The sequence below is a fragment of the Acomys russatus genome, chromosome 30, assembly GCF_903995435.1.
Source record: "Acomys russatus chromosome 30, mAcoRus1.1, whole genome shotgun sequence".
Classification (NCBI taxonomy): domain Eukaryota; kingdom Metazoa; phylum Chordata; class Mammalia; order Rodentia; family Muridae; genus Acomys; species Acomys russatus.
Window position 1 is genome coordinate 38,163,726 of NC_067166.1, and position 13,276 is coordinate 38,177,001.

General features: G+C 39.7%; 1 protein-coding gene across 1 annotated transcript in view; it reads right to left on the bottom strand.

Moving 5' to 3' along the window:
- Kiaa0825 (KIAA0825 ortholog) overlaps positions 1-13,276 on the bottom strand; it is a 157,027-nt gene that overhangs the window by 68,507 nt on the left and 75,244 nt on the right. The window contains exons 6-9 of the mRNA XM_051172576.1: positions 10,015-10,242; positions 8,460-8,725; positions 6,749-6,899; positions 1,944-2,134 (exon numbers count right to left, since the gene is read on the bottom strand). Of these exons, the coding sequence (XP_051028533.1) occupies positions 1,944-2,134; positions 6,749-6,899; positions 8,460-8,725; positions 10,015-10,242 (836 nt within the window). The remainder of the gene's footprint in view (positions 1-1,943; positions 2,135-6,748; positions 6,900-8,459; positions 8,726-10,014; positions 10,243-13,276) is intronic.

The following is a 13,276-nucleotide window of genomic DNA, read 5'->3' on the forward strand; positions in this document are numbered from 1 at the left end:
TCATGACCTTTTTAAAAATTGTTACTGTTACACATAGGAACAGTCTATAAAAAAGTATTTGCTTTGTACCATAGAATTTTCTTCCAGAAGCTCGGGGGCTGGCCTGGAAAATAATGTAAACAAAATGGGAGCTGGTTTCAAAGAAATCTGTGCTATTACACACACACACACACACACACACACACACACACACACAGACAGACACACACACCAGTGTTAATATTTGATAGAGGGCATGTCCACATGTAAACTGTCAGGAAGAAACAATGAGGACAGGTGATATACTCGCCTCTAATGAGGAAGGCAAGAAGACACGGCAACTAACATACAAACTGAGATGCCTATATACTCAGAAATTCCTAAAATTATATTTATTTGTTAGAGAAGACTACTATTATTCATATACATTTTATTTCCATTGCTCATGTTGTTTTTGTTTAAAAATTTAAATACATTTTTTATTGCAATCAACACACACTAATTGTACATATTTTTGAGGGGCAACATTCAACCCATAAATACAACATGTGAAAGATGTATATATGTATATGTATATGTGTGTGTGTGTGTGTGTAACATGTAACACATGAATAAATCATACATATATAGATATAGAGATGTATAGTTTTGGTTCTATGTTATATAGAGACTACTAGAATTTAATAACCAATGGTAATTATCAATAATCACCTTTAGGAAGGTTTAATTTTAGCTTCATTTTCTTCTAATTGTTAATAGTTCCCAATTCAAAATACACACACCCATTTTGATTTCTATAATAATGATGGTTTAGTAGTAGCATCTCAAAGATAAGTATTCTTATATTTCACATAGATAATTAGAAGCAATAATTCTAAATTTTCATAACACTTTCATGTAATCATACAAAACATAAGAAGTCAATGTTTCCATGGTACCACTAGTTAGATATATTACTAATTTCATGATCAAACTGTAAATCCAATTTCACAAAATATCTTGTAATGATGGGCCACATTAGAGCCAAAAGTGATTTATGCTTTATTCTTATGAAGGTATCTTTAAAAACAGCTTGATCAGTAATTCAAACAGTCTGTGCAAAATACCATATTTATGAAACACTGTAGCATGACCTAAATGCCCTTCACATCACAGTGTGCTTTACAAGAACATGATTAGGAAATTATTCCTCCTGCCAAAAGTAAGGCAAAAGGAAACCTCTGGTGTCTGTGGGCTCCTTCTAAACTATATCTGAAGATATTATTCCATACCTAAATCTAGGTTTTAGTCATATTAGGCCAAGAGTCTATTTTTAAAAAGCCTTCTTCTATGAAGTTCACTGTTATCATTAAGTTCATTTGCATAACATTCACTACCAAAATACTAGAACTGCACTCTAATTCAGGCTTTTACTTAAAACCCAGTGCCTTTTGCTTCCCATTTTCTTCAGTTGGCTTTCAGTAATATATAGAGGGGCAAAAAGAAAAATGAAGGGAAATCCAGGACAATGAATTAGAAAATGTTTGTTACTGTTGCTGTTGTTGTTGTTATTTGTTTTTTCAAGGCAGGATTTCTCTGTGTAGCCCTGGGTGTCCTGGAACAGGCTTTGTAGACTAGACTAGCCTCAAACTCAGAGACTCGCCTGCCTCTGTCTCCCAAGTGCTGAGATTAAGGAAGTGCACCGCAGACTCCACACTGAAAATAGCTACTCTGCCTGAAAAGCACAGAAACTAAGCACCTAGTCACAGATGGGAAAGGGCTCTGCTGCCACTGGAAGGGGACAGAGCAGGAAAGTCATTCTTATCCAAGCTCCACTTTCCTACGTAAATGGCTCCGGAGAATGAGCACCCTCTCCTCTCAGAAGTTACAAAGGCGCTAAACACAAGCGTTTTGAGCTTTAAAGTCATATTTTGCTTTACAAGCTGATCTGAGAAAAAGTCTCCTTGAAGAGCAGCTTTCATTACCTTATCTGTGCCGTCCTCTTAGGACTCGGGCAGGCCCGAGCATATCTGGAGGCAAGCAGACCCAAGGATCTCTCCAGCAGCTCTGCCAGCATCTCCTGGGCCAGCTTAGGGGGCAGTATGGTCCAGAGATCGTGATGCAGAGCCCAGCTGAAGTAATGCCACATCTGGATGGAGAAGGAGCATCTTTCCCCCTGGCAAAACCATCATGCATTAAACAAGAGAATCACATCTTCCAAAATGTCAGTTTGCTTCCTATGAACCTAATTAGTTCAGGCTGAAAGAAAATCACTGGAGAGTCTGACGTGCAAGATGACCAAGAAAGACGCTACACAGGATGTTAAACATCCTATTGACAAAGGAACATATGTTTCACTTCAATCATGAAGGAGATATCCTAGTGCCAATCCAGACCACAAGCATTTAACCTAGCACACTGTGGATGTACTTGGTCCTGGCCTGCCTTCTGAGATTTACTTTTACGCAGGAGCTTTGTAGTGGTTTTAACAAGCCATGCTGATTCTCTGAAATTCTGAAAATCTGTTTATATTGTCTGTGGAGGCACATTTCTCTGAGACAATCAGCATCACTGAGTTAATCTTACAAATTTTTCAGATTCCATATAATTATGGACCAAGAAGATTGAAAACAAATGTGTGCTAAATCTTTGGAGCATTCGTAAAACCAAGTAGGATGCTTAACTGTTGAGGAATAAATTAGGCTGTTTCATTAATGATGTCTTAATAACAGTTTATACTAGCAATAGATAAACAGTAATGTAATTTTACCGCATTTTGTAAACTGTAGGCATATATTATAATTTAACTTTTTTACATACTTTCAAGGGGTTAAACTCATTCTTCCCTATTCCTCCACAGACCTTGTCTTTGCACTAGCTTTTCCCGACTGCAGAAGGCGACACAGCAGACAGCAGTGGCCAGGCTAAAGGGAACAGGTAAAGGGGAACAGGCTAACGTGAACAGGTTAAAGGGAACAGGCTAACGGGAACAGGCTAACGGGAACAGGCTAACGGGAACAGGCTAACGGGAACAGGCTAAAGGGAACAGGCTAATGGGCACAGGCTAAAGGGAACTGGTTAAAGGGAACAGGCTAACGGGAACAGGGTAACGGGAACAGGTACAAGGGAACAGGCTAAAGGCAACAGGTAAAAGGGAACAGGCGAAAGGGAACAGGGTAACGGGAACACGGTAACGGGAACAGGCTAACAGGAACAGGCTAACGGGAACAGGCTAACGGGAACAGGCTAAGGCAGTGCTTTTCAAGTAAGCATTAGGTCATATGCTCTTGGGCAGCCTTGGTAGTTATTTAACCTCATTTCTTCAGAACGGATTAAATGGTTATCTGAAATACAAAAAATAGAATGGATTCTTCAAATTTCTGAGTTTTTTCTTTTAATCAAAAGATAAGCCATCGAAATTTCCTCTTTTATCCCTAAATATTTCTCTTTTGCAATCCGCTGTGTCTCCTGGTGTAGTTTCAAGTAAGTGTTGTCTAAGAAATATGTCCTTGTGCCTGGTACGGAGGATCCCTCCACCCCCGCACTTCAGTGGCTGTGGAGTGAGGAAATGACATGAGCTTGAAGCCAGGCTGAGCTATGGAACAAGTTCCAGGCCACTCGGCCTTACAAAGTGAAACCCTATTGCATAAGACAAGCCAAACCAGCCTGCTCTGCTCTTACCCCATACGTTACCAAGCTCCTCACACAGGTATTTCTTCACATGGAATTATTTTGTCAGTTACATTTAGTAACACAATGTTGTAGTCATCAAAATAATAGTGACTGATTTTCAAATGATAATACAAAAGGGAGTTAAGTTCAAGCACAAAGGGACTGTGAGTAGGTTGACTTCCCAGTTAAATGGGCTAGCCTACTCAAGAAAACGTGTAAAATTAAAAACCAAGCCAATTAATGCTCTATTGCTTTGTGGTGTGTTCTAAGAACTCTTATCAAACAAAGAGAGTTTGATTGACTTAGAACTTCAGGTGTCGTAAACAAAAGGGACTCTTGAGTCCTGTGGATGCTGGGACTGGGCTTGAGGGATGTGGCCTAGTAATAGTGAGATGGACAAGATTTGCCATAATTTTCAAAATACAGAAAACCAGGGTGTTTTTATAGTTATCTTTTAGCAGATTTTTTTTCTGCTAAAAATGTACAGTGTGAATTTTAATGACCATCAGTTGGTTCATACTTACAAGCAGGTCTAGCAAAATGCCCTTTGTTCTAGCGATTCTTTCTAAATGAATGCAACTTCAGTGTGGGTGGGGTGGGTGGGTGTGGGGGAAGAGGGTTTCACTAAGCTAAACATGACTCCATTTTTTTGACCTGTTTCCCTGCTTGTTGTCATTTCAAACGTATTCTGCTGTAAACATCTGTTATTTTTGCAAATCCACTATAATGTAAACAGATGTGAGCTTTTGCTTAGATTATATATCAGGAAACAAGCAGCTGGGCTTTATTACAGAAACCACTCAGTATTATCTCTGAACGGATAATTCTTTTCTCTTGGACTATTGGAAAACACAAGTTACTAAAACTGAGCAGATGTCAACTCTACAAACAGCTTACTTTTAAACATGCGGTCTCAAAACTCATCGTACCATCTGACCGGCACTCCAACGGAGAAGGGCCCAGCCCTTTGGTTCCCGCAGCCTGACATGTTTAGAACATGGAAGTGTGTGTCTGTAGTTCACTTGCTACCATAAAACATGAGCACACACTGCTCCCTGGCTTGTAAACTCCTTTATTGTTTTCTCTACTCCGTTGTGCACACGGCCCCTCATTTCTCTGAGATCTCTATCCAACCTTTCTTTTCCAATCAGCCATGTGCCCATCTCCTTCCCCTTAAAACAAGTTTCCCCAAATGTAATCCTGTTCCACCACCAGGTGACATGATGGGGAAGAGGGAAAAAAACAGGACTCGGAAAGCGAGACACAACCAGGTCAGGTATTCCACTTGTCAAAACACTTTAAACTCAGGGCTATTTTCCAAACCATCTTATTTTTGGCAAATGGCAAAGCAGTACCACCTTATTTTTCTTCTGCACATAAATAACAACCATTAGCTCCGCAATTAGATTGTAAGTACTGACCATGGAAGCACATGGAAGCTCAAGTGCCATGTAATCACATAGCAACAGTTTCTTTATTTCTGTCTTTGGAGATAAAGCCTTCATACGATCTAAGAGCTGTGTGTTACTTGGTGATTTGTTTTTGTTTTTGTCTTTTCTTCATAGGAGGGGGAGACCTGGTGGCACTCAGAGGAAGGACAGCAGGTTACCAAGAAGAGACTTGATACCGTATGAGCATATACAGGGGGAGGTAATCCCCCTCAGGAACAGTCACATGGGAGGGGAATAAGGGGAAAATGGGAGGGAGGAAAGAATGGGAGGATACAAGGGATGGGATAACCATTGAGACGTAACAAGAATAAATTAATAAAATAAATACTCAGTAACTCCAATAAGAGGCCCTCGGTGCATACACTTATTAATTACAGCTGTTCTAGCCCCTGGTTTACATGAGAGGGAATAAATATCCTGAGTGCATACTGAGCTGACACCTATTCCTCACTGAAAACATCATATAAGTTGTTTGTTGGCACCTTGACACATTGAAATAGTTTGAAACATGATGGCTCCACTTTCTGCCTTTCTGTTTACCTCGGGGCAAGCAGAGTCTGTGATGCTGCCAAGGGACGGGGAGACCAACACTTTCATTCTTATCTCGGGCCACCAGCTGTCCTGCGCCACTTTCCTTCTCACTCTGTTCACTGCTGCCACTAATGTTTGGAGCACACAGAGTTTGGAAAATGATGTACGGATGTTCTCACAAAGAGAGAAACTGTCTGGGGAAGACTTGACGGAGAGATGAAACGGCCAGAGGAAAAGCGGGAACGTCCTTAAGAGTTTCTTATTAGCATCAGCTCTGTTTTACCAGCATCTCAAGCACAAATACCGGCCATGCCAAAGGCTTGCAAGAGTGGGTGCTGAGGAAAGCCCATCTCAGACAGTCACAAGCTGTGATGCAGAAGAAAGTGTGCAATGGAAAAGCTAATAAAGATGAGTCTGGTCATGGAAAGTTTTAAACCTCAAATATCTTTTTAAAAGATATGTAATTATTTTACCCTTGCATAGAGTTAATTTCAAATATTATATGACCTACACATACTCTCTGGGATTAAGTGGAAAAGAAAGTAATGAAGCCTGGCTACAAATAATTTTAATCGCTTCTTCATTTGGTTACGTTGGGGATTACTTCACTTGCATTTGGTAGGTATTTGAGACTGCAAAACATGAGCTAAATCAAAACAGTAAAGCATAAAATTATGTCTTAAAATGTACTCTTGAGAATGAGAAGTAAAAATAAGCATAAAAGTAAAGCTTCTTAATAACAAGTGTTTATTAAATAAGATGAAAATATATAATAAAAGATACAAGGACACCTATAACTGCTAGGTTTGGAGAAAAGACAAAGGCTCAGGCAAGCTCTTGTTATCTCTGAATTGTCACTGAAGCTCATTATAGCCCAGTTCATACAGTGCTGCAAGCCTGCAACTCAAATTAAGTTATTTTTGCTTTGAAGCAGAAGGAGAGTTCTGATGTCTAATTTATTTCAGGTTTCTAAAGACAGTGTTTTTCCTAAATACAAACTCAATATTTAAAAAATATTATCCTAACAGCCTTCGTGTTTTAGTAATGCGGAGCTCATGTTTCTAATTAGCCAGAAAGCAGGTAGGCAGTAAAACATATTTGTGTAAAAAGGACGAATAGTAAACTCAACTTCACACCTCATAAAAAGCTTTGTAGTCATCCCAGTGGTGGCTCTCAGCATCCTGTAAAATGCTTGTAGCACAAACTCTGACGCAGTAGTCCGTAACCTGAGACTGTAGAGTGTTGATGAATTCCTGATATCGCTGGACAGGCACCAGGAATATGGGTCTGGTCAGAGGGAAATGATCAAAGAAACAGAGATTTAAGGCCTGTGCAGTAGGAGGCAACAACCCCCAGCACCACAAATGGTTTTCATTATTAGATATCAATCATTCATTTCCTCCCAAAGCTGAAGGCTGTATCCACATTCACTTTCCAAAAAGAAACGTGCATGGGGGGAGCTAGTCTTTGTTTTTCAAGTCCTTTGAAAACGTACATCTGCTGTTCTACAAATATGCACATCAACTCGAGACAAACTGTATTGTCAATACATCATTCAAAACTAGAAGTATTCTTTGGAAGCCTATTATTAGAGATCAGCGCATTATTTAGGCATTAGGTTATCATTATTACTGGAGAACAACATACACTTGTCAGAATGAACTTTTCCAACGCTATCAACATCCCATAAACACACTCTTTTTATTTTTTAAAAGTTGTAATTTTGTAGATGTCAATTATCTTATAAACTGTTTTAAAATAGTCTACCGAAATGAAGTGATTTCTGGCATATTTTGTTTATAAATTCAAGTATGAATCACAGCATCTGACGACTTATGAGAATTAAAGAAATAACATAACTGTATCCTACATCGAGCCAAATTTATTTCGCTTCTATCTTCAGCTATATCTGTCACACCTCCTTCTTGCTAAGAGACTATGAAGGCTGAGTAAAGAATACAGATAGATTCTTGGGTTGCACTGGATTGGCAAGGCCATGTGCTCCTCTCAAGGGGCCACGGTAAGTTCTACAAAACTCAAGTGGGACCAGAGAGACCACTTGTTAGTACCGACAGCGATTTTTAGCTCTCTACAGGAAACATATTGCATTTTTAGCCTACCAGCGCATGAGGATTAAGATTGGCAGATGCTTTCTCTTCAAATATTATGGATAGTTTATTACTAAATAGATGTCCTGCAATATGTTTACACTAGGCACAAAGAGAGATTAAGATGCATTTATTAGCCGGGCGTGGTGGCGCACGCCTTTAATCCCAGCACTCGGGAGGCAGAGGCAGGCGGATCGCTGTGAGTTCGAGGCCAGCCTGGTCTACAAAGTGAGTCCAGGATGGCCAAGGCTACACAGAGAAACCCTGTCTCGAAAAAACCAAAAAAAAAAAAAAAAAAAAAAAAAAAAAAAAAAAAAAAAGATGCATTTATTCACTATGGCGGTTCTTGCCAGCCGGCTGGAGTTGAGGCAAAAGTGAGAAGTGAATGTTTCACAAATGTTTGTGTGTGGGACAGAAACAAGTTTGGTTTCCCTTTTCTATGTGGTCAGTTTAAATGTGCCTATGAAAGGGATGGGATAAAATTCTATGAGAACGTGCAGAACACGGTACCCTCCTTTGTGCGTGCCTTTAGTAGGGACTGCCTTTGTTACTATCTAGCTTACTATAACCCATATTTGACCTTTTAAACGCCTCCTAATCAAAATACTGAAAGCAACCCACCATATTACTATGTTCGCCTCAGTGAGTATTGTCAACATTTGATTCTCTGAAATCTGAAGAGTGTGTCTTTCACTAAGCACGAACCTCAGAACACCAACTCGGTTTAAAAGACACTCACTTCTTAGTTGTCGCTTTCATCAGATTTTCAAAGTGCGTGAGGCGCTGGGAAACATGCACTGCTGAGGACAGGACGGCAGGCAGGTTCTTCAAGGGTGCTCTGGAAGGCGCCTCCTCGCCCCTCTCCTGCAGTCTTTCCAGGACAGCTGTTGCCACTTTACAACAGGCCTCCACCAGGTTCCCTGTAATTTCCTGACGAGAATCATCTCCGCACGCCAGAGCCAGTGGAAGCATTGCATCAAGCTTTTCCATGATGTCAGAACAAAACTAGAGAGAAATAAATGTGCCGCTGACTTATTCATATTCTGACAGCGCCGTGTAATTTATGTACGGTGGAGCCAAATTCCTAAATAATAAACTTGGCATCAAACATAAATATAAGGATGCAGTTCTATAACAATCATTTTGTAGAAAGCTAAATGTTTCATGTCAAATGAGGAAATACCAAAATGATGTCTCCCTATACATATCCTTCAAACCCTACGCTCACCAGACAGACAGCAGGAAAAACTCATGAGGCTGTTTTAAATGACAGTACCTTTATGTGCAGTTAATAGAACTTAAAATAATATGTATTCTTTTTTTTTTTTTTTTTTTTTTTTTTGGCTTTTCGAGACAGGGTCTCTCTGTGTAGCCTTGGCTGTCCTGGACTTGCTTTTGTAGACCAGGCTGGCCTCGAACTCACATGATCCGCCTGCCTCTGCCTCCCAAGTGCTGGGATTAAAGGCGTGTGCCACCACTCCCGGCTTCTAATATGTATTCTTGATATTAATTTCAAATTACTTTTGAGCTTCCCCTAGTTTTTTTTTTTTTTTTTTTTTACTAAATTTCCACATACTAACATATTTCACCAAACAGTACACAGAATATCAGTTTGTCTTAAATAATCCAGAAGCAACAGGAACCATCTCATGTAGTCTCTTCTCAGGAGCGAGGAGACAGCATATTTCAGAAGCGTTGTATCTGCTTTCACTCTTAATTGACACCGGTCTCTTTGGGAGGGCTGAAGGCACAGCCTGCCACTAGCCAACACAGCTCCCCAGGGAATGTTCTGGAGCCTTGGGAGTGACAGAAGGAGGATGAGGTAGGCGCTCTTCAGAATACCCACCACTGACAGCTGTGTTTACAGTGGGTTTATACTGCACAGCATCTATATGATCTACTTTACAGCTCCTCAGTAAGTTCTGGGACTTTCCAAACAGGCTATTCATGCAGGCGGACAGATTTCCTATGTTCACAGCAGCACAAGATGGTTTTCCCTTTAGCCTCTTAGGCTTTTCCTCATGTCACTCAAACTTTGCAAGCATTTCCTATTCACTGAGAGCCTGCTCCAGGTTACCTCAGAAGAATGGGGCAACGTTAGCAAAGAAGCGCGTGTCCGTTGCAGCAGTTCTGACCCGCAGACACCACTAATAAGGTGCCAGGTAGCTTGTACTGTCCAAGCGACTCCACTGGTTGATCTATAAGCTGCTTGTGTTTGCAAAAAGAAAGAAAACAAGTAAAAGTAACACCTCACAAGCTGGCAGCAATTTGAAGCAACCTCGTCTGATACTTGCCTTGGCGACTTTCTTTGGTTGTTCCTCCTCGGAAAATATTTGACCTTCTTGCCAAACGTGTGGGACATTTACAAGGTTCATAGTGTAGCTCACAGCTGAGGTCCTTTCAGTTTGTTCCTGATGGAGAACGTCTGTGGAAAAACCTTCAATGGCTGATGATATGCAGTGCGCCATGGCAAGAGAGACTTCTTTAAATGCACTTCTCCAGCCAAACTCTGGTAAAGTAGCCTGAAACATACATGTACATAAAATTATAGTCATTTTCACTTACAAACAATATTTTGATTGTTAGAGACATAAGATTATTACTTTGGCTTAACATGTCGAATACAGGTTCTCTTTGCTAGACTCTAAAAGCCATTCTAAGAGCCTGGACAATATTAGCTTGTGAATGAAGCAATATACAAAAACATGCACATTCTTTATACACAGCAATGTATTGACATTTCTCTTTAACTTCTCAGTGGATTTAATCAAAAACTCCTTTCAAAATTTAATCTTTTAACTATAGTTCAATAAAACTATCTTTAATGAGAGCTGAACACCACAGTTACAAGCTATCACATAAAACAACCTTTAAATTCAATACATTTCATAAACTCAAAATTAGATTTTTATAGTCTTTTTACAGTTTATTGTTAACAAGAATTGCAACATAAGTTAGCAATTAATATTCAATCTTTGATTTCTCTTTTAAGGTCAGGATTACAGACAAGTTAACAGGAAAATAGCAATAAAATAAACTTCTCCAAGAAAACATACATTGCACCTTTCTGGGTTTTAACTTGTTTAGAATTTTATTTAGTCTCTCCATCCACAAAGTGGTAAGCACCACTAGTTTTGTTCCAAGAAAAAGGAAGTAGTGGTCTACATCTCATTGTATGTGGAAGAAGCATCAATGATGTCATAATTATTCTTTTTAGTTTAGTGGCTTCATAGTGTGTTTTTATTTTATAGCCCACATTCATATATAGCTGCTTCAGGTCGCTTCTTTTCTTCTTTTTACTTTATTTTATATTTTGAGGTTTTATCCAATATAGTTTGACATACTCTTTCCTCCCTTGATTCCTCCCATATCGTCCACCTGTCTACCCACTGAAGCTCACATTGCTTCTCTCTCTTAAAACAAAAACAAAAACAAACACAAATAAAATTGAGTGTTATAATCTTGATGTCCTAATTTGCTTCCATCACTGGTGATGAAACATCATGCCAAATGCAGCCTAGGGATGGAAGGCTTATTTGACTTACACACATACAAATCACAGCTCACCACTGAGGAAAGTCTGAGGAAGAACATGCGCAGAGACCACGAAGCTGTGTCATTCCCTGCCTTGCTCTCCTTAGCTTGCCTGGCTTACTGTGTGTGTGTGTGTGTGTGTGTGTGTGTGTGTGTGTGTGTGTGTATAACACCTAGGTCCAGAGGTGGCACTGCCCACAGTGGAATCAGCATCAGCAAGAAAATGCCTCCGACACCCACCTACAGGTCAGTCTGATGAGTGCAACCTTCAATTAAACTTCCCTCCTCCCAAAACACTTAGCTGTGTCAAGTTGACAAAAACCAATTGGCATACATGGTCTAAATTTGTTTTAACTCTTAATCTCATATGGAAATATATCTGTCACTGTAGATGTCTTCAAAATTCCCTAATGTTCTTTAAATTACTAAAACCACAAGTAGTAAAGAGACCAAATCTATGCTTAGAAATCAAGCTGTTTTAGCATACCTAGTTTGTAGTAACATGTCACCTACTCCAACTGCAGAAGCCTATGGTCTTGGTGCTAGAGAAATGCTCAGCCTTTGAGAGTACTTACTGCACTTGCTGAGGACGAGAGTTCAGTTCCAAGCACCCACATCAAGGGGCTCACAACCTCTTTTAACTCCAGTTCCAATGATCCAGTGCCTTGATTTCTGGCCTTCTCTGGCTCTGACACATCTGCACATAACACTCCCCTACCCACATACACACATAGTAAAACTAATAAAATATTTTAGGTAGATCCTGAGCTGGAAATGGCAGTACACACCTGTAATCCCAGCACTCAGGGAGTCAGAGGCAGGCGGATCTCTGTGAGTTTGGGGCCAGCCTGGTCTACAGAGCAAGTTCAGGACAGCCAGGACTACACAGAGAAACCCTGTCTTAGAAAAAGAAAAAGTAGATACTGGGTGCTATATTCCTGGATGAAATTTTTGCTTTTCTTGATATGAAAGTTTTTAGCTAAGAACTTGAGCTGAACTGGATAGTTTGTGAGTTTCCTTTCTGTCTAAGATTGCTGAGATTGGGACTTGTGAGATGGCTCAGTGGGGTAAAACACAGTACATGCACTTGCTATGCGAACCTGTTGACGTCCGTTCGATGTCCAAACCCCATGATAGAAGGAACAAGCAGACTCCTAAACATTGTACTCTGATCTCCACTGGTATGCCCTGGCGTGGATGCATTTTTACTTGCATGCACACACATACACACATGCACATACACAGTAATGAATCAGAATAACTCCATGGATTACTGAAACTAAAATCATTTTCCTAATTTATCATATGTATATCCAATTCAACCTCATTTTAACATATTTTGTACAACTACAGAAAACAATGAAGATGGTTTCTATACAGCTCATGAGTCCACAACTAGGTAGTCAAAATAACAGCTCTAGTTTTACTGTAGTTAAAATGTAAGTAAACTTTCCTGTCTACATTTTATTTGATCCTTCGGCAACATAGAGCAGAAATCCATCTCTCAATTATATTTGAGTGCAATTAATCAATAATTTAATCCCTTTGCTTATAAGTGAAGGTCAGAGGACTACTTTCAGGCATGTGGCCTTTCCTTCTACCTGTGATGTGGGCATTAAACTTACATCATCAGAGATGGAAAAATTACAGCCTGTGACATAACAGTAACTCTTCGGGACACATTTATGGTACAAATGTTAAAGGAAACTACCTCTATAAAAATGAAAAGAAACAAACAAGAGCCCTAGTTTATTTTCTTGCTCATTTCTCTATTGGAGCACAAATATTCATTAAAATCACTCACTGAAGGAATGTGTTTGACAAAAATTGCAACTGCCTGCTGTGGCTGCAGTCACGATCTTTATCCCTGCCTACCCTTTTTCAGCGTCTGCATAGGGATCCTCTTTTCCTGTGACAACTGACATGTGACTGCAATATAGTCCCCTATATGAATTCCCCTTCCAAATATGAGAAACAAAGATATAAATCACTGTTCCTACAAAGAAAACTGAAAACATCTAT